Raw genomic sequence first — 27,057 nt, forward strand, 5'->3', positions numbered from 1 at the left:
CCGTGAGCAGCTGGACGGTCTACGCAGTGTGCTCCAGGGCGAGCTCCCTTATCCTTGCCCGAATGAACCAGTCGTCCAGGTAGGGGTAGACGTGGATCCCCTGTAGGCGCAGCCGCGCCGCCACCGGTGCAAGGCACTTGGTGAACACCCTGGGTGCCGGCTTCAATCCGAACGGGAGGGCCTTGAACTGGTAGTGCCGCCCTTGGGCCACGAACCTGAGGAACTTTCGGTGTCTTTTTAGGATAGGGTTGTGGAAGTACGCATCCTCCAAGTCCAACAACGACAGGAAATCGCCCTCGTCCAGCTGTCCCAGCACATGCTGGAGGGTAACCATAGGGAACTTCTGTGCCTTGATGTACTTGTTCAGTCATCGTAGGTCCAGGATGGGGCGCCATCCTCCTGTCTTCTTTTTTGTGAGGAAGTACCTTGAGTAAACTCCGGAGCCCCGAAGCCTCTTTGGGACGAGCTCGATGGCACCCTTCTTGAGCATCGCCCTTACTTCCAACAGTAGTTGAGGGACGTGATTTTCCTTCCTGGCCACGGGTGGAACGCGAGTGCACTTCTTCTGAAACTCGAGGGCGTGCCCTTGGGCCAGGGCGTCCAGCACCCACACTCTGACGAACCGCGCCAGCCGCCCTCCCACCGGGGTCGGTTCAATCTTGTTTGGAGGCTGCCTTGCCTCCTTGACCTCCTTGTCGACGACGGGCACCACCTGACTTGCCGCGTCCCCTGTAGGCTTCCTGGGACGAAGATCTTGCCGCTTGGCGGTAAGTGGAGGAGCGCTGCCGGATCCCTTGGAGGCACCTTGTCTGCCTCCGGAGCTCCGAAAGGACGGCCGTCATTGTTAGAGCACTCCCAGTGCCCGGGCAGTCTCTGTGTCTGTCTTGATGGCCTGAAGGGACTCATCAACCGCCTTCCCAAACAGGTTGTTCCCGTCGAAGGGCATGTCCAAAACCTTGGTTTGTACGTCCTGGCGGAAATCCGTGGCCTTGAGCCATCCTCGTCTCAAGCAAACGCCGTTGCCCAACTGACGGAAACCGGTGTCGGCGATGTCCGTTGCCACCGTGATGGCGTGGTCCGAAGCAATCTCCCCCTCCTGTAGGATTTCAAGAGCCTCAGCCCTTTTGGCGTCCGGAAGGAAGTCTAACAGAGGGGCGATTTTGAACCACAACTCCCTGTCATAGCGGGCTACGATAGCCAGGGCGTTGGCCGCCTTGATAGTCGTCGCTGCGGATGAGATGATCCGTCGTCCCATCGTGTCCAACTTCCTGCCCTCGCCATCTGGCGGGGAAGTTGATGTCGAGGCCGATGCCTCCCCCCAGCTTTCTTCCTTGCCGCCGCCGAGATGACCGAATCCGAGGTAGGTTGTGCCCGAAGGCACAAGGGGGCAGCGTCGGGGACCCGGTACTTCTTCTCGTACCGGTCCCTCTTTGCCGGCGCCGTGGCAGGGTTCTTGAGGAGGGCGAGCCCCTCATCCCAGATGTCATCCAGAAGCGGTACGTCGAGGACCGTCTTCCTTTTAGCCTCGCGCCGTTGGTAAAGGAACCCTTCTTTCTTCTTTTCTTCTGGGCAGAGCTGAAAAAGCTTGGATGCCCTGGAAATCATGGCATGAAAGGATCCAATCTCGTCGGGCGGGGACGCCCGAGCAGGGGGCGACGGGGGACACGTCCCGTCGTCATCTGTACCTGTCGTAGCTGTGTCCATGCCTCTATCATCCCTGTGGGTAGTAGACCGGGGGGAAGGCAGAGCAGGCCGCAGAGGTGGGAGAGGTGGCGTAGGATGCGTCGTCCTCCTCTTATGCGGTGGACTCTCCGAAGGTTCTGGCTCCGGTTCCCCCGTTGGGTCTGGCTCAGGTACCTCCGTCGGGGGAAGGGGCAACCTTGTCCTTATCTCCTAGCATAAGGACTGAATCGCTGACAAAATGGCCACCGAGGTGTCCTGCGGCGCCGGAAACGTCGGGCACGAGGGCTCTTGAGGAGCCTTGTCGGCGTCACCATCGCTCTCGTCGTTGCCCACGTCGGGATCCCTCCCGATGGGCGGGGTCTCTTCCACAACTTCGATGAGCTCTTCTTCAGAGGTTGTGTCCGTATCCACGATGGCCACCAGCCCCTCCCCCACCTTTTCCAACGAGGACTTCGTGGGGGTCTTCTCAATGGGCCTGAAAGACGACTCCCTCCGCGGTGGCAGGGAGACTCTGGGTCCTGAGGGCGCCTCCACTGGTGTAGCCTCCACAGGCTGAGCCAGGGCCGCGGCGACATCCTCAATCGAGGTCTTAGCAGGGTGAATTAAGGCCATCGTCACCTTCTGGACGCCTGGGGCCTTCACCTTGGTGGAGGAGGGTCCGAGCCTCGCTCCCCCTCTGCCGGAATCTTCGAGATCGACCGGGGCCTCTCCAGAAGCTTCGCCGGGTTCTCGGACTTCCTCTTACCCGAGCCAGAGCGTTGGTTCTTGGTTGATGGCGCCGGGGAGGATGCCCCCTGCCTGGCAACCAAGGAGCCCGACCGTTCGGCGCTCCCGGTGCCCGCGGTGCTTAGCCTTTTGTTGGGCCCCTGTCGCCGGGGCACCCTCACAGGACTCTTCTTCTCGCCTGACGGGCTCTTCCCTTCCAGTGATTTGGAGAGACAGAGGTGGCGATCCTTCATGGTCCGCTCCGACATGTTCCCACAAAATGCACAGTGCTTCTCCTTGTGCGTCTTGTCCTCATGGAGACAGTAGAGGCATAACAAATGCTCGTCCTCCTTGAAAACATTCTGAAGCTGGCATCCAGGGCAGGTCCTGAACAGCTTCCCGGGCGTTGAGCTTCCTTTCTCCTGGGCCATGTCCGGGGCAGGCCTCGGAACTTCTGGAATCCTCCAAAAGCGTAACTCGACGAAATCTTCACCCTTGAGGGGCATAGAAAACTCCGAAACGGATCCCCGTTGATCAGATGTAGAAACCGTGGAGCTTGAGGCTCTATTTAACCGAAAAATGAGAAATCATCTGAAAAAGCGCGAAAACGCAGCAAAAGCTCGATAGCTACAGCACGAGGATTTCAACACTTGAACGTGCGGTAAAAATCTGAGGATAGCTGCCGGAGGCGGAGCTTAGGGAGAGGGCCGTCATTGGCTGTGGGCAGTATGACCCAGAGACCAGTGATTGGGTACTACTGGGAAAGACAGATCAGAAATGAAACTGATACTGATTTTTTTCTATACCGAGGATTCCCGGCCTGGCGACGGGGAATATTCATGAGCATGTGAATCCATGCCAGACCCCATGCTGGAGAACTTCCAAGTCCAGCGACGATAGGAAGTCGCCCTCCTCCAGCTGTCCCAGCACGTGCTCGAGGGTGACCATCCTGAACTTTTGTGCCTTGATGTATTTGTTGAACCGTCGCAGGTCCAGGATGGGGCGCCAACCGCATGTCTTCTTTCTGACGAGGAAGTACCTTGAGTACACTCCGGAGCTTTGGAGACTCTTCGGGACGAGCTTGATGGCACCCTTCTTGAGCATCGCCCTTACTTGTAACAGCAGCTGAGGGACGTGATTTTCCTTCCTGGCCACGGGAGGAATGCGGGGACACTTCTTTTGAAATTCGACAGAGTGCCCGTGGGCCAGGGCATCCAGTACCCAACGGTTGGTGGAGATGGACTACCACACGCTGATGATCTTTGCCAGCCAGCTTCCCACCGGGGTGCTTCGGTGGGGGCCCCGACGCTACGGCCGGTTCAGTCCTGCTTGGAGGCAGCCTTGCTGCCTTGGCCTCCTTGGCGACGACGAGGTCCTCCTGACTTGCCGCATCCTCTGTAGGCCTCCTGTGACGAGGAGCGGGCCACCTGGCGGTATGTCGAGGAGCCGCCAACGGATCCCTTGGAGGCATCCTGTCTGCCTCCGGCGTTCCGAAAGGGCGGCCGTCGTTGCTGCAGCACTCCCAAGGCCCAAGCTGTCTCTGTGTCGGTCTTGATGGCCTGAAGCGACTCATCCACTGTTTTCCCAAACAGGTTGTTCCCGTCGAAGGGCATGTCCAAAACTCTAGTTTGCACGTCCTGGTGGAAATGAGTTGCCTTGAGAGCCATCCCCGCCGTCGAAGGCAAACACTGTTGCCCAACTGGTGGAATCTGGTGTCAGCGATATCCGTGACCACTGTTATGGTGTGGTCCGAAGCCACCTCACCTTCCTGCAGGATCTCCAGGGCCTCCGACCTCTTGTCGTCCGGTAGGAAGTCCAGCAGGGGAGCGATCTTGTACCACAGCTCCCTGTCGTAGCGGGCCACAATCGCTAGGGTGTTGGCTGCCTTAATTGTCATTGCAGCAGACGAGATGACTCATCCGATGGCGTCCAGCTTCTTTCCTTCGCCGTCCGGTAGAGAGGTCGAAGTTGAGGATGACGCCCCCCCACCGCCTTCTTTTTGGCTGCCGCCGAGATGACCGAATCCGGGGTTGGCTGTGCCCTAAGGCACAACGGGGCGGAATCGTGGATAGGTTCTTCAGGAGAGCAAGTCCCTCCTCCCAGATATCATCAATCAATGGAACCGCGAGGACCGTCTTCCTCTTGGCCTCGCACCGCTGATGGTGGAAGCCTTCCTTCTTCTGTTCTTCGGGGCAGAGCTGGAAAAGCTTGGATGCCCTGGCAATCATGGCGTGGAAGGAGCCTATTTCATCGGGCGGAAGGCTCATCCCGTCGTCACCACTGTCATCATCCGTCCCCGTCGTGGCTGTATCCATTCCCGTGTCATCCCTTGGATCAGGGGAAGGGGATGAAGGTTGAGTGGGCTGCGAGGGCAGGAAAGGCAGGGGGGATGAACTCTCCTCCGCTTGTTTGGAGGGCTTCCCGACGGGCCCGGTTTCGCTGGGTCGTCCGTCGAGGTGAGGGGCAATCTCGTCCTTATCTCAGTGCATAAGGTTTGGATTGCCATCAAAATGGCTGCCGAGCTGTCCTGAGGCTCGGGCACAGGCTGCGACAGGGGTGATAGTTGCTCCTCCTCCACGGGAGTCTCGTCGGCGCCACCGTCACTCGCTTCGTCCGCCTCCTCGGGGTCTCTCCCATGGGATCGGACTTCCTCAAACCTCCTGTCGAGGCCTTTCACGACTTCAACCAGCTCCTCCTCAGAAGCTGTGTCTGTGTCTGCAACGGTCACCGCCCCCCCCTCTTTTTCCACTGGGGTCTTCACGGGGGTTTTCTCAATGGGCTAAAAAGAGGATTCCCTCTGCGGTGGCAGGGAAACTCTGGGCCCCGAGGTCGCCTCCACTGGGGTAGCCTCCACAGACTTTGCCAGGGCAGCCGCGACTCCCTCGATAGAGGCCTTAGCCGGGTGAATCAAGGCCTTCAACACCTTGTGTGTGCTTGAGGCCTTCACCTTGGGGGCAGGGTCACCACCACGGTCCCCCACGGCTGGTTCCTCCGAGATCGACCAGGGCCTCTCCAGAAGCTTAGCCAGGATCTCAGATTTTCTCTTTCTCAAGCCAGAGCGTTGGCTCTTGGTTGATGGCGTCGGAGAAAGCGTGCCCTGCCTGGCAGCCGAGGAGCCCGACCGTTCGGCGCTGCCGGTGCCCGCGGACTTGCAGTGTTTTGCCTTTTGTTGGGCCCCCGTCGCCGGAGCGCCCTCACAGGACTTAGAAGACCGCTCGGACATCATCTTCTTCTCACCTGCTGGGCTCTTTCCTTCCAGCCAGTTGGCGAGGCGGACCGACGATCCCTCATAGTCCGTTACGACATGTTCATGCAACACGCACAGTCCTTCTCCACGTGCGTCTTGTCTTCGTGAAGGCAGTAGAGACATCTCCAATGCTCGTCCTCCTTGAACACATTCTGTAATCCGCATCCAGGGCAGTTCCTGAACAGCTTGGATCCGGGCGTCGAGCTTCCCTTGTCCTGGGCCATGTCCACGAGGTAGGCCGCAGAATCTTCTGGAATCCTCCAAGAAGCGTAACTCGATGAAAACTTTGCCCTTGAGGGGCGAAGAAAAATCCGAAACGGGTCCCCGTCAATCAGAAGTAGAAACAGCATAGCTTGAGGCTCGATTGACCGACAAAAATTAGAATAAACTCTTTGAAAAAGCGCAAAACGCAGAAAAAAGCTCGAGAGCTAAGCACGAGGACTCCAAACACTTGAACGTGCGGTAAAAATCTGAGGATGGCTGCCAGTAGCGGGGTTTAGGGAGAGGGCACTCATTGGCTGGGGGCAGTATGACCCAGAGACCAGTGATTGGTTACTACTAAGAAAGACAGATCAGAAACAAAACTGATACTGATTTTTTCTTTACCGAGGATTCCCAGCCTGACGACGGGGAATATTCATGAGCATGTGAATCCATGCCAGACCTCATGCTGGAGAAAAGCCTCTTGACGCAAAATCCATGTAACAGAAGCCAGTGGGCGCTATATCCCTTACTCTGTGTTCTTAACATATATTAGGAGAGACTAATATCCCCAGTAGGTTTCGGACAAAATGACTGCACCTAAAGTACCGACCTTACAAAAGGTCCTAAAATGCATACCACCAAAAGTTCGAACACCAAAAGTTCGAACCTTTTGTGGTATGCATTTTAGGTAGGTAAAAAAATTAAATAATACAAAAATTAAAAACAAATATTTTTAAAAAAGACTGCGTGGGTGTCCCCCGCAACACCCTGCTCACCATACTATACAGTATAGTGAGCGGAGGTTGCAGGGGACACTCCTGCAGTTCACCGACCAAAAGTAAAAAAACAACAAAAAGAGTGTGTGTTTGTATGTATGTGGTGTTTTTTTTAAATGGATGTCCACATGGGAAATGTACGAACATTTTTGTATTGCGTACATTTCCGATGCAGACCTTTTGCATGCAGTGATTTCTGTTGCAGGAAAATAAAAGACATTGGGCCTCAATACACGGTGCCCTTACCGGTGCCGGTAATCCCTTACCGCCCTACTACGAGGTCCCTTAGCGGGTCCCTACCATAACGCCTGGTTTTATCCCTATGGGGGCTCAAATGGGAATGGGGAATGGTTCCCGGAATGGGGATTTGCCAGGTCCTCCAAGGTCAGAATGACCGGTAAATCCCTATTCCGCGAACACCGCCCAGGAATGCGGTAAGGGGGTAGCCATGGCGCTAATAGCGCCATGGCTACCGCCTACTGTGTAATGACGCCCATTATCTCCACTTTTGAGTCACACTGTTCTTGTCGATCAGTCCCACCCTGGAAGTACACAAAACTGGCAGTCTTGTCCATTCATTCATCCATCAAAAGAAATGTTAACTACACTTTTTGTCCCTTGTCCCTTCTTGAACACAAAAGCAGATCAAAATCAATCCTCTGAACTCCATAAAGCTAGATTTAAAAACCTTCCAATATACATAACAAACTCAAAGAATAGAGAACCCAAAAAAATACATTATCTGGTATAAGCATACCTGCAATTTTCATCCTTGCAGACGTACGATGGATGGGAACCAAAAAGAGGAAAGATCACCCAGCTACTAACAAAATTCAAAAGTGTGCTTAGAAATCGAAAGTGTTCCAAAATGTTCCTCCAAAGCAATCAATTCTCTGAGGTGGATCTTCCTGGACTGCCACATACTCTGTTAGTGAGCTAGATCCCGGGATAGCCGGAAAGCAAACCCGAATGCTATAACACTCAACATAACTAAAACTGTAGTTCCAATAATTTCAGGTATATTGAAATGTACAAGCCATGCACTTTTTTGTCAGATGTAATGAAAGAAAATCTCCTAGGAATGAGAAACATGTGCATTAACCTGCTTGGAGTCCTGATGAAATATGACATCTGTGCCTGAGAGAGACACAGCTTGCCGCCCGTTGGTAATGGATGAGCTCAGAAATAAAATTAGACCAAAACACACTGTATTATAAAAAGGTGTGCTCTTTTATTAAATAAAAGTAAAAAAAAATGTTTTTTTTTACACATTTGACAGCTGACGCAATGTCCAACACTTGCATTTTTGAGAGCAGGATCATTTCAGTTCATTATTTCATAATTTTCCCACTCTTCCAAAAATGTCTTTACCTAAAGTCTTTTAATTGGGTATTTACAAGAAATCTTGCTTTGTTTCAAGAAGCTTACATTTTCCTACAAAGTAACACTGGACAGGGCACGAATGGGCAGATCGAAAAGTATTCCAACTTTCACAGGTGCACTGGCATCAAAAATAAAGCGTTCACAGTGCTTCAGCAGAGTAGGATGAAATCGGTGAATCATTACTGTTTTGTGTGTGTGCGTACTTGAGATTGACAGGACAACAAAGACTTGGAACTATTATACGAAAACTGACAGCATTATCAAAGTATCTGCACAGTAGTCGGGTCAGCAACAGCCAATTTTTTCCACACCTTTGCCAAAGTTTCTTTACTTCAAAGACGTAGGCAAGGGAGGACTTCTTTACAAGGAGGAAAGATGCATCATTACTAAGCCAAACAGAGACCCAAAATTACAAGAACCCATACCAAAATCCGAAACCCTAAGCATAATACCCAACACTTAATGCATATAACTAAAACCCTAACCTTGACAATAAACCCAAACTCCATGGCTAAGTTCATCCCAAACCTAAACCCTAACAACTAACATTTACGCTCCAAATCCTAACCACAACTCTAGAGCTAACCGCATCTTATCTTTGATCCTAACCAAAGCCCTACATCCTTGGCCTAAACGTGAACCCCTAATCCTAAACCCAACTCTAACCTTAAATCATGCCCAGAACCCTATCCTATAAACCTCCCAGTACTGGAGGTGCAATGGATACATCAGAAAACAAACAGGCAGAGAGACCCTGGACAAACTAAACATGCAGAATATTGCAGAAAGGGTAAATGCAGCAATAGTTGAATTGAATATGCACTGCAATAGTGCACCTGATAGGGAATAGCTGATCATGAAACCCAGCTTCTGAATATTTTACTGCCCACTAGTAGCAGTGTTCACCAGTAAGGAGACAACTCACAGAACCGTCTTATGGAGCTTATCACCTGGTGCTGATATTCCTGCACCTCCTACTGCCTTCCAGATTCCTCTCCACCAATGATTCTAGTTTGTAGTTCACTCGCATAGTTCATGACTCTTTTGCAGCCCTTTGTTTTATTTATCTATCATTTTCGTTGCCTTGTCACCTCCATTCTAAAACACAGCTATTGTATGTTACTTTCTACTATCAGCAGTGTTTACGAGGCAGGAGACCGTCAAACACTGAACTGACCTAACTGTCCTAAGGTCTTTTCTAGTACTTGTATTCTGGCTCTTTCCAGATTCCTTTCCGATGTTGATCTTATTCTTGGTTTACATACCTAGCTATATTTTTCTCTTCGGTTCATATTTTTCTACCATCTGTTTCCAGGCCATGCATTCTGTTGATCTCATTCCTGGTTAGTCAAACCTTTTCCTTGACAAAAGCCTTACTCCGTTACCTTCCCTCATTATAACTATGACAATAAATTCAGGCTTCTCCCATAAATTGTACACATTCTCACAGGTAATGGGGTATGACAATAAAACTATTACAGATATCCAATGACATACAGTAAGTACAGTGCTAATATTAAGCTTGCCTGATGTTCCAAAACATTGGTGGCTTGAGATCCAGAAAGCTTTTAGCCAACACGGTGATTTTCACTCTACCCACAGAAGACACAAATTACCCCAAATCATCCAATCTTGAAAAAAGGGACACCCCCGCCCCCTCCACGAAAATTATAATGCATTTTTACTTTGTTCTGGAAAATAATGACCATGTCTGGATTCAGTATGTTTAAGCTTCTCTGTTGTGCAGCATTCAATATTAAAAACATCTATTCCCCCACCACCCCCTGGCTCACCCTTAAGCACATATTGAGAGAACTCTGGATTCGTAAGCAATGAGGTGGTCAGAGTTCTAGACCGGGAAACTGAAGGTGATGTCAGGTTTCTTTTATAATATTATGATCTTAATACCTTGAGCAAAGAGTGAAAAATAAGCCAGTGGCATAACTAAAGAAATCAAATATTAGATTTTGACATCACTCCGGTGAGCATGAAAGACTGATATCATTCAAATAAGCGAAGGCCTGACTGTGACACCACTCCAGTTACTGTGCATCAGATGATGACCCTACTGAAGGACCCTGATGTTAGACTGTGACAGCGTCACTGCAGCAATTTAAGATCAGAATCTAACAGAGCAGGAATCTGACTTCATGCTGTGACAGTTGCTGAATGATGTCGAAAATTGGCATAACTCCTGGGACCTTAAGTGAGGGTCTGAAAAGGCTAAAGGAAACCAAAATTATCACATCAATTGAGGAACCTGACGTCAGACTGATTTATCGACAGGCCAGTTTCCTTGAAAGGCCACATGGGCTAGAGCAGTGCCAGTAGCATGTCTGACATGTGACTGATGCACTAAACTGTCAAGCAACGTCCCAGTTCTTATCAGGTAGGCCCACCTCTAAAAGAAAGCAGCATATTTTATATTAAAATTAGTCAAGATAGACTTTGAGCTCCACTAGTTTCACTGAACCGTGTTGGCCACCAAGAAAATTGGCAAAGTGTCCGACATCAGTCTGACAGGACAGCAGGTCAGTTCATTTTTCTTTAAAAAATACACCCTGTCCCTTTCCAGGGCCACAATTCCCTTCTTAGTCTTAAAAAGGTAAAACCAGGTAGCCAGAATATTTTAAGAACAACGATGGGCCACTGTCATACTGTTGCAGTCTGAAAACATCGCCTGTCCGTGATTAAAATGGAAAATCGAGCACTATGTAGATTTGGGAGTGAGGCTTGAGGCATTGTCCACATATTTTCACTCAATGGCACTGCACAGTGGGTGGGTTAAATCTTTGTTCCAAGAAGTCTTTCCTGTTAGAGTCCTGGCATTATGTATGCAATGTTGTCCAGCGTGTTCGACTGAAAAAGGAAGAGAGACAGAGGGTGAATGCATTAACAAAAACACACATTTTAGTTTGCACACCCCATTATTGAAATAGCTTTTCAAGTACACCTTAGTCCTGACTTGCAGCAGTCATGCTGTGTGTGAGGCATAGTGCTAGAAAAGTAGAGGAGGATTGAGATGCATTCCGAGAGATGACAATGCATTACTTACCGCAAAAGCATTTCTGATGGTTGTATCTGTTTAGATTCACTTGCTGTGCATAGTCCGACATCCAGTGGTCACTGCGGAGTATTGCATTTTGTTTTTCGCAGTCGAAAAGGGGACGTCGACAAGGCGTGTCTGTAACACTATCCTTATAGTGACGTGCGTTGTACCCACAATCCCTCACGCGTCGAGGTCCCTCTGTTTGTATTTTTTCTGCCCTGAGGGAGCCTTTTATACGTGAGTGAGTACAGAAAAGAGAGAGAGAGATGTAGAAAGGTGTCTATGTTCCTTCCATCCGAGCGGGGAGGAAGGGTGGGCGCATGTGAATCTAAGCAGATACAACCATCAGAACTGCTTTTACGGTAAGTAATGCATTGTCTTCTGATGTTTGCTAATCTGCTTAGAATCACATTCTGTGCATAGACTAGCGAGCAGTACCCGGAGTTGGCGGTGGGTTATGAGAAGGAACAGTAGAGAAAAGATGTCTTAAGACTGCCTGTCCCACCTGGGAGTTAGATCTAGAGTGTGCATCTAGACAGTAGTGTTTTGTAAAGGTGTGCACAGAACTCCAGGTTGCCGCTTTGCAGATGGACTCAAGGGGAACATTTGCAACGAATGTTATGGATGCCCCAGTGCCCCGAGTAGAATGTGCTCTTGGCTTGAAGGGTAGTTCTCTCTTAGCAAGAGAGAAACAGAGAGTGATGCATTGAACAATCCATCTAGATATAGTGGATTTTGAAACTGCATCTCCTTCTTTTCCTGCTGCCACCGAGACAAAGAACTGATTAGTCTTTCTCAGTGGTCTGGTTCTTTCCATGTAGAACATGACAGCTCTGCGCACATCAAGTGTATGCAGACTTTTTTCTCCCGAATTGGAAGGGTTTTGAAAGAATGTTGGTAGTTCTGTTGACTGATTTACATGGAATTTTGAGATGAATTTCGGTGCAAACCTTGGGTGCGTGCGTAGAACTACTTTATCTTTGTGAACTGCTGCAAAGGGGTCTAAAACAGAAAGAGCCTGTAGTTCACTTACTCTCCTAATGGAGGTGATAGCTATTAGGAAAGCGGTCTTAAGAGTGAGGTCTTTAAGAGTTGCTTTGTGCATGGGTTCAAAGGGTGAGCCCATGAGTCTGGTAAGTACCACATTCAGGTCCCAGCCCAGAGCTGGGTTTGCTATCGGAGGGTGTATTCTCTTTACTCCCTCCATGAAGGCTTTGATAACTGGGACTTTCCACCACGACACTTTAAGCTGGGAAGTGGTGTAAGCAGAAAGTGCTGCTAGGTGGACTTTAATGGAATTGAACACTAGACCTGAGTCCAGTAAATGGGTCAGGTATAGGACAATGTGCGTGGGGGAGCAGTCAACTGGGTCGATGCTTCTTCCACTACACCAGATGACAAATCTCTTCCATTTGCTAGAATAACAGTGACGAGTGTTAGGCTTTCTAGCCTCCCTGAGGATGTCCATGCATCTCGGCGGGAGTTGTAAGTGTCCAAATTCTATGATCTCAGGAGCCAGGCTGCTAAATTCATGGTCTGAGGGCATGGATGCAGTGTCCTGCCCTTGTCCTGTGACAGCATGTTGTGCGGGCAGGGAAGTTTCACTGGGGGAGATAGAGACATCTCCATCAAGTGAGCGAACCATGGATGCCGGGCCCACATAGGGGCCACTAGTATCATGGTAACTTGTTCCTGGTGCATCTTGTGCACAATCTTGTTGAGAAGGGGAGTCGGGGGAAAGGCGTAAGCAAATTTCCCTGACCATGGAATCGATAGACCGTTCCCCTTGGATTGGTTCTGGGGGTACCTGGAGGCGTAATCTTGGCATTTTGAGTTCTCCAGAGTTGCGAACAGGTCTATTTCTGGGAATCCCCATCGTGTGAAGACGTCGAAGACGATGTCTTCGTGCAACTGCCATTCGTACTCTGAGGGCAGAGGGAAGTCTCTGCTGAGTTAAGTCTGCTAGCAGATTGAGTTCCCCTGGTACATGTTGCGACAGTAGGAACATGTGTTTGAGAGCCCACTTCCAGATATTCTGGGCCAGCTTGGACAGTCCTGGAGAGTGGGTGCCCCCTTGCTTGTTGAGGTAGTACATGGCTGTGGTGCTGTCCATAAGGACCATCACTGTCTTCCCTTGTAGGTGTTCCTGGAAGGCGGCTTTTAGTGCCTTGAACACAGCCAGTAGCTCCAGTAGGTTTATGTGCTTGGATGCTATGCTCGGAGTCCACACTCCGTGAGCAGTCTGATGGGATAGGTGAGCCCCCATCCTGTGAGGGATGCGTCTGTGGTTAGAGTGGCCTCCACTGCGGGTGTGGCAAAGGGTTTCCCTCTTACCAGGTTTTCCTTTGTCCAACACCGTAGCGAGAGAACCAAGGCCTGCAAGACCACCACTGGATCGTCCCATTGTCCGCTGGCCTGACACCACTGGTTGTTGAGCCACTCTTGACTTGGGCGCAGGCGCGCGTGAGGTACCAAATAAATACATGACGCCACCATTCCTAGCAAGCGCATTGTTTTGCGCACTGTCACCTCCCGACCTGCCACATATTGGGGGATCTGAAACAGCATGTTTTGGACCCTCTCGTTGGAGGGGAAGACAAGGCCGTCCTTTGTTCGAATTAGAGCCCCTAGGAATTGTTTGACTTGGCTGGGGTCTAAGCTGGACTTCCTCTCGTTGATGGAGAAGCCCAGTTGGAACAAAAGGTCTACAGTCTTTTGGGTGTTTGAGAAGCATGTCTTGTAGGAATCCCCTGTTATGAGCCAGTCGTCGAGGTAAGGCTATACTGGGATGGATAACCTGCGCAGGTGGGCCGCTGCCACTGCCAGTACTTTCGTGAATACCCTTGGTGCAGATGCTATGCCGAAGGGTAGTACTCTGAACTGGTAGTGTTTGCCCTCTATCATGAACCTGAGGTATTTTCTGTGCGCTGGCAACATTAAAATATGAAAGTATGCATCTTTCATGTCCAGTGTTGTCATGTAATCTCCCTGTGATAGCAGTGGGATCACTTCCTGTAAGGTCACCATACAAAACTTTTGGGGTTTGACAAACTTGTTCGCTGGGCGCAGATCTAATACAGGGCGCATGGTTAGATCCTTTTTGGGTACAAGGAAGTACACTGAATAAATACCTTCCGTTACCTGAGATAGAGGCACAACCTCTATAGCTCCTTTTTCCAGTAGCTGGTCCACTTCTTGGAGAAGGATGGAGAGGTGATCTGGTGTCATGCGTGGTCCCCTCGGGGGTCTGTATGTTGGGCAACTGTTGAACTCTGTACAGTAACCGCGGGCTACGGTGGTTAGTACCCAGCGGTCTGATGTTATTACCCCCCATGCTGGAAGAAAGGATGTTAACCGGCCCCCGACCGGCGATGCATGGGAGGGGACCCGAATCTTCGCGTCACTTGGTGTTGTTGGTGGCTTGGGAGCCTCTAGGGGTGGAACCCCGGCCTCTTCCCTTGCCACGGCGTTGACCTCTCTGATTGTACTGGCCACTATTACTTTGGTAGTTGTTGGCAGAATATTGAAGTTGTTGATTCTGTTGCTGGTGTTGGCCACGAAAAGAACGCTTGTTAGCAAATCCCCACCTGTTAGGGGGCTTTGAGATTTGGTCCAAGGTCTTTATGGTATCAAATTCTTTTTTCGCATTTTCCAGTGCGTCGTCCAATGCCTTTCCAAAGAGGTTAGACTCTTCAATAGGCTTGTTAATGAGCGCCGCTTGCGTTTCCGCCTTAAACCCGGAATTGCGAAGCCAGACGTGGCGCTTCAGCAGAATTTCCTGTACCAAAGAGCGGCCAGCTGTTTCCGCTGCATCAAGGGTATTCTTAACGATGCATTGGTTGACCAGAGACCCTTCATTAACTGTAGCCAGCAATCTAGTTTTTAGGGGTTCAGGCACTTCCTCGATGTCCTGCTTAAGCTTTCCCCATTGCGCATCAGCGTAGCTTGCCAGCAATGTGTTATTATTGGCAATTCTAGTTGAGAACGCTGCCCAGTTGGTAATTCTTTTGGCTAGGGCATAAAGCTTTTTCCCCTCTTTATCCGGAGGTGCCTCGCTGGTAGACAGTGGAACCCCAGCCCTTTTCCTAGTGTTAGTCACCACTAAGGAGTCCGGGATTGAGTGACCCTTAATATATAGTGGGTCTGATTGAGAGGGTGAGAACAATTTTTCGATTCTTGGATTAACCCCTCTTACTAGTGCAGGGGTGGCCAGAGAAGGGTTGATTCGTCTCTTAACAGAAGCGAGTATTTCGACCTCAAAATGTGCTGCTGCCTTCCTCAGTAGTGCGTTAAAGGTGGGCTGATCATCAACAGGCGAAGGGTTCCTAACTGGTGTGGTCTGAGGAGACCTGATGTCTATAATGTCTGGCTCTGTAGACCCTGATGGTGACTGCCAGGGATTTGGGTCACCCTCACCTGGGTCTTCTTCGTACCCTTCCTCACTTATGTTAGTGTCCTCATGGAAGCCTTCTCCCTCTTGTTGGTTTTCATCATTAATGAACTCCTCTCCTTCCTGGAAGTGAGTGTCCTCTTCAGTGAGGTCGTAAGATTTCATGTCCTCCTGAAAGGGGTTATAGAACAACTTCGGGTACTTAGTCCTTGGACTTTCTAGGAGTACCTCCCTAGGTCTTTTAGGTGTCCTGTTTTCTGGAATGGCCATGAATCTGTCTAACTTGTCCATACAGGACTGGAACTTCTCTAAGGTCCACTGAGGTAGGCCAGAGCGGCCTGGGAGTGAAAAAGGAGTTTCTTCTCCTTGTATTCGTTTAGATCTGTCCCATAGCGTCGAAGATAAGGTGCCTTCGCCTTCTGAGAAGTGTTCTGGCAGGCTAGGGCTTTCCGTCGACGGTGGGAGCTGTCCCAGCCTACTTTCTGGCACCATCGGCGTTTCTTTGGCCTTGTGTGTGGTTTTCGGCGTGTCACTTGTCGTCCGTCTCTGGCCGTCCTTAGAAGATATACGCGCGAGGCTTTCGGCGATCGTTCTGTCTGCCGAGGGATCGCTCGCCGTCGCGCTAGGTACCATCAAGTCTTTACTGGCAACGTGCGCACTCTTACGAGGCGCGTCGCCGCCTAAGGGTTTGGGGTTAGCGCCCTTATTTCCAAAGTGTCCGGTCGCCTGTAGCGGGAGCGGTGGCGGGGAGGGCTGGCGACCCTTACGGTCGGCGGAAGACGCCGGTGGGCCCGGCGCCTCCGTTGGCGCTCTGGCTGCCTTCGTCTTCAACAAATGCGTGCCGTGGGGTATGTGTTTATGAGATTTCTTGTGTACATCCTTGTCGCCGGGATGTTCATCCCCATAAGCTGGGCGTGAGCCGGGCTTGTCGGGGCTGGGGACGGACGAAAAGGAGCGAGAACGCTCCCTCGAGAGGTCTACAACCTCCGTTACGGAGGCCGTGTAATCACTGTCCTCGTCAGATTCGGCGGCGGCGGCGGCAGCGGGCGAGGAATCTGACCTAGACATGGCGTAGGCCGCCCACCTTTTGACCCTGCGGTCCTTTATCGTTTTGGGCTTAAGTAACTTACAGGCCGCACAGCCGTCCTCCTTGTGATCGAGGGGCAAGCAACAGTTGCACCGTTTGTGCTTGTCCTTCCAGGTATATTTGCCTTTGCAAAGTGGGCAAAATCTAAAGGGAGTCCTTTCCATAGCTGAGGGCAAGAAGTGTGATTACGACCTCGAAAGAGAGGGAGGGGAAAGAGAAAGGCATGCTCGGAGTGAAAAGAAAAGAACACACAACCCCACTCTCACTACTGTGTAAGGCCGGCGAGGCCAGGCCACGTGTTCGGCGACGCCGAAGGATCTCCTCCGCTCGTCCTTCCGTCGAAGATCTTGCTCGGCGGAGAAACAGCTTGCAGCTTCGTCGAGGGATGGATCTATGTGTTAGATATTAATAATAATAAACAACCAAGGGTCGAAGAAATGATTTCGCAATGTCTCTCGAGGAGCTCCGCATAGAGGCGACCAATAACTGGGCGGAAAAAAACAATCTGAGGAACCTGGACGCGTGAGGGATTGTGGGTACAACGCACGTCACTATAGGGATAGTGTTACAGACACGCCTTGTCGACGTCCCCTTTTCGACTACGAAAAACAAAATGCAATACTCCGCAGTGACCACTGGATGTCGGACTATGCACAGCATGTGATTCTAAGCAGATTAACAAACATCAGAAGTTAGGTTATCTCAGGTCTGGTCAAATCGGGTCCTGCAGTTAATGTTTGAGGTGTATTGGCAAAGAGTTGCGTGTGACCAAGTACTGGAATAGCAGCAGGTTCTGTGGCTCAGGGTTGAAGTACACCTGTAGAGCTGTGCAGGACTCAGTCATTGGGGGGTACAGGTGGCAGGAAGGAAGTACAGGTGCTGAGCTATGTGTTGTTCCGTATCTCGAAATATTTAGAAGTGCTTGTTACATTGAAGCTTGCACATAAATGAGATGTTGGGAGGCTCAGGAGTAAAGTTGCATAAGCTTCAATAAAACAGTGCTTCAAATACAATAGCCACTTTCCCTCCATATTCTATGGACCCCCACACATTTTGCTTTTGTTTTTGAACTTGTACAGACGTTCTATAGGGAAGTGAAGCCTTTAGCTTCACTCCCCTGCCTTTTGCTCATTTTGTTATGGGGAAACTGATCACTCCTTCAGACTATCAGTTCCCGGAAACTATGCTTCCCCTTTGTCTTTTTACATTTTAGGTAACTTTTTAACAGAGCACACAGCATCTTCCAAAGCAAAGCAGTGAGAATACGTTTGTACCACCCTAGTCTTTTACGCTTGGGATTTTTTGGTTACTTTTATATGTGCCTAAATGCAAGCTGGTGGCAGCAAACCTATTTTTACAATTTTTGCATTATTTTTAGTATGCACATTTACTGCGCATGTCTACTAAACGTGGCTAGTTCCCTAAAATGAAGTGACTGTGGCATGATATTTTACCCTTGTTCTTTGTTGTTTGGCCTTTTTTTTGCCATCTCTGGTCAGGAAATCCCATAAGTACATGCACTTGCTCGAGAAAGCTGCTGAGAAGGGGTGGGTCTGTCTGGCCCCATTCCACATCCATGTTGCCTGAGAGTCTAGGTGTGAGGCATAAATAAAACCCAGTGGTCCCCGATTGGACTACTGCTGGCTGTATTAATGGTGCAAATCTTCACCATTGGTGGGCTTGGACTTGTTCCAGCCAAGATTTAGGATAAGAAAAGGACTCCTGCAGCCATTTCTTCAGATCAGCGTTGGAGCCAAGTATGATGTGTAGAAGAATAGTCAACTGAAGATCTGTAGACGACGCTGAAGAGGCCCAGGATCCCTTGTGTTTGGCCTGGTGAAGCCCTGCTGGATTACCTGATCTTCAAAGGCCCTGACCATTGCTTCAACCCTTGGACTGCTGGGACCAACCAGTCTCAATGCATCCTTGAGGATCCAGCGGTGAAGAGCCTTCGGAAGTTTCCCTAGACCACAGGGTTGTCTGACCAGCTCTCCAGTAAGCAACCTAGGTAGAATTGTCACCTTTCTGCGTTCGATGCAACTTTTGTGGTCGCCAACCAGCTTGTGGTATAAATCGCCTTCCTGCCTAATTTCAGCCTCCCATCTTCAAGGGATGCTGGTCTGGAAGGTCTTCAACGGCGACTGGAAGGACTCCTGCTGTCGCCTGTGTGCCGTAGCCATCGCTGAAACTCCTCTTCCCTCATCTGTTGAAGTGTCCTGAATCGGTGCCTTCTGCATTTCTTCTTCGCAAAGGGTTGCACTCTATTCATCGAACCAACCGGAAGAATGCTTGCGCCCACAGCTCCTGGGCACCTCTCACTGGAACAAACAGCAAGAAAACCTACCTCCAGCGACCCCCAGTCAACCCACCTAATCACCTGGGAAAATCAGAGTCAGGGGGTTAAGCAATCGCAACGCATTCACCTCCCCCGGTTCTCCTTTGAATAAAACCTATTATAGACTTTGGTTATTCCATTCCATCGCTTTTTGATTTTTGGATCTAAAAGCCTATAGCTGAAAGATGGAATACATTACTTACCTGTAACTCCTGCACTCCAGCATTGATATCTTTCAGGGATTTGTATGCTCTTGAATAAGATTATACAAAAAGTACATATATACAACCAAACGGGCGGAGATAAGTTTAACAGTTACTTACCAATTGTAACAATCTTTCGATTGGATGTTCCTCCCACGTATTCCTGATCTTAGGTATCTTGTCTCCCAGCTTTGCTGCTTCAGAATGTTTTTTTCACCATAGGGCGCTGTGTTTGAGGCCGCAGAGTCGTTGTCCCTCGAGGGCTACCGTTGAGCTTTGACGTCATCCGCTGTATAAAGAGCTTGAGCCGCGCACGTTACCTCAGTTCTGTTTTTACAGTGTTCACGGTCGCACGTGTTGATCAGGCTTTAAAGTCCTCAGGCTCTTAAGGAAGTTCGAGTGCAATTGGCGCAAACTGTACGCAGGGGTAGGTTGGGAGGGTCGCTGAGGAATATGTGGGAGGAACATCCAATCAAAAGAACAGTTGGTAAATAACTTGTTCTTCCAATGGATTGTGTGCTCCCACGTATTCCTCATCTTAGATAGTCTCCCAAAGTAGTAAGAATTTGTAGGAGGGGGTACCAGAAAATTCAGTTATGGACTGAATGAAGGACAGCTTTTGCAAAGAGTCCTCCTTGATACGAAGTAGAGTCCAAGCAGTAATGCTTCACAAAGGTGTGCATTGACGACCAGGTGGCCGCAGCACAAATATCCTGCACTGGGACACCCCTCTGAAGAGCCGTGGAAGTTGCCATGCCCTGGTTGAATGAGCCTTTAATCCATCTGGAGGCTCTTTTCCAGCCAATTTATAGCACTTCGAGATTGCTAGAATTATCCATCTGGATAGGGATTGTTTAAACACTCCAAAGCCCAATTTGTGTCCAGTATACCCAACAAATAGTTGGTCACATTGTCGAAGATTTACCAATCTGGAAATGTAGAAACTGAGAGCCCTTTTTGGGTCCAGTCTATCCAACCTTTCCTCTTCCTTACTAGCGTCAGGAGGAGGGTAAAAAGAAGGTAAGGTAATTTTTTGTGACAGATGGAAATCAGAGATTATTTTAGGCAGGAAAGATGGTTTGACTTTTAGAATAACTTTGTCCCTATGGAAAATGGTGTGAGCAGGCTTACCAGAGAGTGCATGCAACTCACCCTGCGGGCTGATGTTATAGCCACCAACAAAATTGTTTTAAGAGTGAGAAGTCTTAATGGGCAACAATGTAAAGGTTTGAAAGGGGCACACATGAGAAATATGAAGACTAAAGTCAAATCCCAGATGGGTACCTGAAAAGGTGTCGGAGGGTACACATTTGTTAGCCCTTTCAAGAATTGAATGACTAAGGGCATTTTAAAATAGGACACCTCTACCGAGGAACGCTTAAAGATAGATAGCGCTGCCAAATATCCTTTTATAGTGCCAACTTGTGTGTTAGAGGAAAGTAAGTACTGTTGGAGTATTACATAAAAATGGATCCACATTCTTATATCTGCACCAGTTACTGAATTTGTTCCAACGACACCGGTACAAGGATTTTGTTGCTGGCCTTCTGGCCGAAAGCAAAATCTCCATTAAGTCATCCAGGAGGTCCCAATCCTTACATCTCAGCCTCTCAGAAACCATGCGTGAAGACTGAGTGTCTTGATCTCTGGATGGAGAACCCGGCCTTCCTCTTGCGAGAGAAGATCCTCTCTTTGTAGAAGACGTATTGGAGGGCAGATGGGCATGTCCAGAAGGTCCGGGTACCATGTCCTCCTGGCCCAATCCGGGGCAATTAGGATCATGGTTTTCCTGAACTTTCTCAACCTCCTGATTACCTGAGGAATCACAGGGACTGGAGGAAACGCGTAGAGGAGTGGAAATACCCAGTCCACCACTAATGCATCCCCTAGAGCTCCTCTTGGGGGAAATTCCCTTGAGCAGTACAGCTCACACTTCCGGTTGGCACCGATTGCGAACAGATCCACTTGAGGGGTTCCCCAAAGGGCAAAGATCTCTTAAAGGACTTCCTGAGCTAGCTCCCACTCATGGGAGACTGTGCTCTGCCTGCTCAGAGCATCCGCCGCTGTGTTCAGCTCTCCAGCTAGGTGAACTGCTGATAGAGGGATTCCTTCTTGCATTGCCCAGAACCAGAGCTGCATTGCCTCTCTGCACAGTGTGAGTGATCGTACGCCTCCTCTTTTGTTGAGGTAGTACATGGCCATTGTGTTGTCCGTCATTATCAGGACATTCTTTCCTAGTACAGAGGGCAGAAAGGCCTTCAGCGCTAGTCTGATTGCCCTCAGCTCCAAAAGGTTGATTTGTAGTTTGGACTCTGATGGAGGCCAACAACCGCTGATTGTCAGATCGTTGGTGTGGGCTCCCCACCCCATGAGTGAGGTGTCTGTCAGTACTGTTATCTCCGGCCATGGTTGCCAAAAAGGTTCCCCCTTGAAGGTTTTTCCTTGCAAGCCCACCATAGAAGATCTTGAGCCACTCTGCCCGGGACTTGCAGAAGATATGACATCTCTCCCAAAAATTGGGACCACTGAGTCCTGAGGGGCCGTTGAAGGGATCTCATCCTCAATCTGGCCTCTGGCACCAGAAAAATGCAGGATGCCATGAGGCCTAGCAACCTTAGAAAGTCGAATGCCGGTAGATGTTGGGCATTTTGAAACTTTGTTACCATCTGCAGAATGTGGTGAGCTCTCTCCTCGGGAGGCAAGGCTTTCCCTGAAGAAGTATCCAGGACTGCTCCGATGAATTGGAGTCTTTGGCTTAGAATCATTTGTGACTTCTTGTAATTGAGAGAGAAGCACAGTCTGTGTAAGAAGTGGCAGGTCAAAGCCAGATGTTCCTGGGCATCGTTCGGGTGAACTTGCCCTGATTAGCCAATCGTCCAGGTAAGGGTAGACGTGAATCCCCCTTCTCCTGATACTCGCTGCCACCAACGCCATCAGTTTGTTGAAAACCCTCGGGGAGGAGGTCAGCCCAAATGGTAGAACCTGAAACTGATAATGAGAACCACCAATTGCGAACATCAGGTACTTTGTGTGCTTGAGATGGATTGGCACATGAAAGTAAGCATCCTGAAGGTCCAATGAAACCAGCCAGTCCTGAAGCTGAAGAGCCTGAAGGATCTGAGAAAGGGTCACCATCTTGAACTTGTCCTTCCTGAGGAATTTGTTCAAATTTCTTAAGTCCAAGATGGGTCTCAATCCTCTGTCCTTTTTGGGGATGAGAAAATAAGATGAGTACCAACCCTTGTTCCTTTCCGCTACAAGTACAAGTTCTATTGCACCTTTCTCTACCAGGGTTAAAATCTCCTGCACAAGGAGCGGGTCTGAAATGTTTAGAGTTGGCTCCTGGTGGATGATTTTGAGGATCTTTGATATAAAGGAAGGTACTAACCATGGGTCACTATCTCTAGCTCCCAGGTATCTGACGTAATGCCCCACCATTCGTCCAGATACCGAGTGATTCTGCCTCCCACCGGGGTCTTGTGGGTGAAGACCTCAAAGTGGCTTCGCAGCGGCTGCAGCAGTGGCAGAGGAGGTAGTAGCCGTTGCTGGGGCTGATCTAGCACCTCTCCCTTTCCACAACGAAAGGGTTTTCTCAGTTGGCCTCTTTGACTGGCCTGCTACCTCCCTTTTCCAAAAGAGGAGTAGAAACGAAAGGGACGACTCCTCCAGGAAGATGAGCCTGCGTAGGAGTGTGTTGAGGCTGTTTTATAGCGGCGCTAAGTGATTTTGCTGCCGCTTTCGAGGTCTGCAGCTTCTCCAAGATCTCGTCCGCCTTGCTGCCAAACAGCTTCAAGCCGTCAAAGGGCATATTGAGTAATCTAGACTGCACATCAGGTGCAAAGCCAGATTTCCTCAGCCATGCAAACCTGCGTAGGACCGTCCTAGATGCCATGGACCTGCTTACACTATTAGCAGTGTCCAGTCCTGACTGAAGACATTCCTCCATAGCCTCTTTACTATCTTTTACTATTGCCAGGAAACCATCCCGTTCCTCACCTTCCGGTATATGTCGGCCGCTGATGTCATGCAGTCCCACAGGGTATATGTAAATCCTGCTAAAGTACAAGTTACATTAGTTGATTTAAGGGCCATGCTGCCCGAAGGGCCCAAGCATAAACTTTATCATCATCCCTGTCTGGTGGTATTGAGGGGTAAGCGGATTGCCTAGTGGAGGTTGCAGCTTGTACCACTAGACTTTCAGGGGAGGGATATTTAGATAGGATTTACATAGGTATTCCGGGTCTGATAAAGATGGCCTGTATTTTGCTACAAAGTTCTTGTTTACTGCTGAAATCGAATCAGGAGTATTCCAATTTACCATCACCCTCTTCTGTAGTGCTTTATGGAATGGAAGAACAGGATCTTTTAGAGGACCCTCACTCAGGATGTCCGTCATATCATCCTGGTCAAAATTTGGGGAAGCTGCATATCCAACCCATAAAATCAATGACCCTTCCCATGAGATTTCTAAAACTAGGATCTGCATGATGTGTAGGGTGTGGTCTCTCAAATTCCACTTCAGGGGAAGTGTCTAGGCCACTGGCATTTTGGAGACAGTCATAAAGATCTGTTATCTTGGAATTCAGGTCCACCAACTCTTCAGGGACCTCTCTTGCTCCAAACCTAACTCCAGCTGAAGTAACATCCTCTTCAGAGGAGTGTTCTTCAAAAATGGATGACATGGATCTGAGAAATTCCTGTCTGGGTTAAGGATGGAAAGCTTTTTCAGGTAAAGAGGGTTGTATCGACTTAGGCATGGGCAATGGCGCCGACTTGGGTATCGGGATTAAAGAATGCCTTGATAAAGGCATTGAAGGCGTCGGTAAAGAAGGCGCTGGCTTCATCGTTTTCGAAGGAGGCTTCGATACTGACGAAGAAGCCTTTGATACAGTCAAGGGTGTCGACGCCACTTTTGTCAGCGGTTTCAACGCTATAGTCGTCGACTGTGTCGAGTCGAGTTTTGACGCCAATTTCGCTACCACCGATTTATGCACAGGAGGTTTTGTCTTAGTATGAGGTGTCGGGGGACTTTCCCTTGATGAGACCCTCTCCTCTGAAGGCATGGTGACACACAACGAGAGTGTTGAGACGTGAGCCCAAGAATAACAAGTTCTAAGCAGGATGTAAGGACACTGGATGGCATCATCCCTTTGTTGCAACGCTAGTGTAGACATGGAGCTGGCACCAACCAGTCGTCTAGGTACGGGTAAACATGGACGCCTGAACGACAGAGCGGGGCCGCTACCAGAAGCCGGGACTTTGTGTACACTCTTGGAACGGACTTCAACCCGAAGGGCAGGGCTTTGAATTGGTAGTGCCTGCCTTGTACTTAAAAACAAACAAAACTCCTGTGCCGCCGACGAATGGGGATGTGAAAGTAAGCATTCTCTAGGTCTAGAGAGGAGAGGAAATCCCCCTTCTTTCAGCTGGTCCAGGATGTATTGCAGCATTACCAAGTAGAACTTTTGAGACCCGAGGAATTTGTTTAGCCTCCTGAGGTCTAGTATAGGTCTCCATCTTCCTGATTTTTTCCTTCACAGAAAGTTTCTGGAGTACGCTCCGGTGCCCTTGAGGTTCCGGTGGTACAACTTCCATCGCCTTTTATGAAGGAATGGCCATACTATTTCAATGTATTTCCCACCCCTGCTCCCTCCCTTGCCCTGTCGGCCTTAGAAACAGTATTCTCTTACTGTATAAGTGCCTAACAAGCAAACAATAAAATAAAATAAATAAACACATCTTGGAGAAGCAGGGCTTTTGGTGTTTTTCCGCCTTTGAGATGGGACGAATGGGTGGCCATTTTCCCATGAACTTCAGGGTATGGCCCTGCTGAATGATGGATAGCACCTATTTGTTGGTGGGTATATTCTTCTACTGTGTGACAAAGTTGGCAAGCCGCCCCCTTACAGGGTGTCGAAGTGGGGAGCCAGGGTTATGGCCTGGTCAGGTCTGCTTTGGAACTTGACTTCTGGAGGAAGCACTGTGTTTTTGCCGGTTTCCTCTACAGGGTTGATACATTCTCTCACAAGCCTCTTGGGTGGTGGCGGTGCAGGATGTTTGTGGATGGTAGGAGGACCGTTAGTCTCTCGAAGTCCTTGAATACCTTGCTTTACCTGAGCTAAAGGACATGCAGCATTATTGTAGAGTGCCAAGTGAACGGGCTGTTTCAGTGTTGGCCTTGATGGCTTGTACAATCTTGTCGACCTTCTTTCTGAAGAGGTCGATACTGTCAAAAGGCTTACAACCACCTTTGACAGGACCTATGGCCAAAAATTGGTGGCCTTCAACAACCCTTAGCAACGCAAAACTGCCACACTGCCCCATCTGGTGGAAACCCATATCTGTTCTGTCCACAACAATGGAGATGATGTGATCAGACGCTGCTTCCCCCTCATGTAGCAGTGTAAGCACTTCATCCCGCTTGTCATCGGGGGGGGGGGGGATCTAGTATTGGCCCTAGTTTGAACCAGAGTTCGCAGTAGTACCGGGGGAGGTCCGCAATCGAGTTTGTCGCCTTGATGGTTGTGGCAGCTGTAGTGATGATTCTCTTGCCAAAGGCATCTAGTTGTTTGCCCACTTTGTCTGGAGGCACCATACAGGGAGTTAAAGGACTGTCAGAATGCTTACGTGCAGCTGCAGAGACAACTGTGTCCAGGCAATGTTGCGTGCACAAGAACTTGGGTGCTGATTCCGGGACTTTTTCTCAACGCAATCCTTTTTGCGGGCACGCTGAAAACGGGTTTCTCATCACGAGAAGGCTGTCCTCCCAAATATCCTCTAGCACTGGAATGGCCACCAATGATTTTCTGGTAGATTCCTGTCATTGGTAAAGGAATCCCTGCCTTTTCTGTTCTTCAGGTAGAAAATCAAAAAGGTTTGCTGCTTGTGACAAAGGTCATGGAAAGAGCAAACTTGTCCAGAGGCAAGTCTCTTCACAGTCGGTCTGCTGGCTCACCGTCACCTGATCTTTATACTAGTTTTCAGAATGCGTGCCTGGACAACCATCTATCGGTTAGTCTGCATCTGTGGGGGTACTGTTGGTAAAAGTGGAGCCTCTGGAAGTGATCTGGGAAGTGGAGGAGTCAGGCATTCCTTTACAGGAAACTCACGAGGTTGTGCTAGAGAAGGCAACTGTGGAGTAGAAAGCCGCTGCTGAAGCTCTGAAATAAGTGTTTGTAGTGTGGATAATATATCCATTGACACATTTCTTGAGCCAGATGGCATGCACATCGGGGTAGGTGTAACACTTACCTTAAGACTCAGCGGCAGTGTAATGCCTTTTCAGCTGAGCACCTGTGGTCTGGGCACTAGTTCTGTAGAAACAAAGATTATAACAAAACCAGTATTGTAATCCCCATTCACAAACTGATAACTGTGATTCAGTGTACTTTGAAAATGACCCTCCCTTCTCACATGTGCTTTTGTTTTGTGGAGCTCTCCATCCTGAATTCTACAGGGGCGCGTTGGGTAGGTGACTTATTCTGAGGGTGTTATGGTGTCGAAGCCTTTTATCATTATAGGGTCCAAAAGCTTCTTTTGTTGTATCAAGGGAAAGTCCCAGACGACGACGACAGCAACAAAAACAACTTTTCACACACCAATCACAATTTCAAATACTTATTGGAATCCAGCAACTATAGAAACACTGGTCGACATGATGGAAAAAGCGATCAACGAGATCCAGGTAACACATCAGGTACCTTTTTTTCTAATTTGTGATGACCTGAATGCGTCCTGCCAAATGGGAAACAATATTAAGGCGAAAACAAACAAACCAACTGAGTCCACTCAGAGGCCACCTATCCTCCAAGCTAATGGCTTCAAGAAACCGGCTCAATCTTGACTCTGTTTGAAAACAAAAAACACCTACCAACATGGGAGCAGGCAGAATTGAAGGGCACCATAGATTACATCTATGTCTCTAGACCATTTCAGCAAACAATCACGTCCTTCGAGGGTTCGTGCCACGATGGCCAGCAACCACAATTCGTTATC

The 27,057-nt window shown here is 49.3% G+C and overlaps 1 protein-coding gene across 4 annotated transcripts in view; it reads right to left on the bottom strand.

Moving 5' to 3' along the window:
• Positions 1-7,824: 7,824 nt before the first annotated feature.
• Positions 7,825-27,057, bottom strand: part of HMGXB4 (HMG-box containing 4) — a 740,304-nt gene continuing 721,071 nt past the window's right edge. For all 4 annotated transcript variants that reach the window (XM_069653065.1, XM_069653066.1, XM_069653064.1 and 1 more), the window contains one exon: positions 7,825-10,857. In XM_069653065.1, coding sequence (XP_069509166.1) covers positions 10,813-10,857 — 45 coding nt within the window. In that variant the 3' untranslated portion in view covers positions 7,825-10,812. The remainder of the gene's footprint in view (positions 10,858-27,057) is intronic.

Source organism: Ambystoma mexicanum, chromosome 3q, assembly GCF_040938575.1.
Source record: "Ambystoma mexicanum isolate Mex_15411 chromosome 3q, UKY_AmexF1_1, whole genome shotgun sequence".
Taxonomy (NCBI): Eukaryota; Metazoa; Chordata; class Amphibia; order Caudata; family Ambystomatidae; genus Ambystoma; species Ambystoma mexicanum.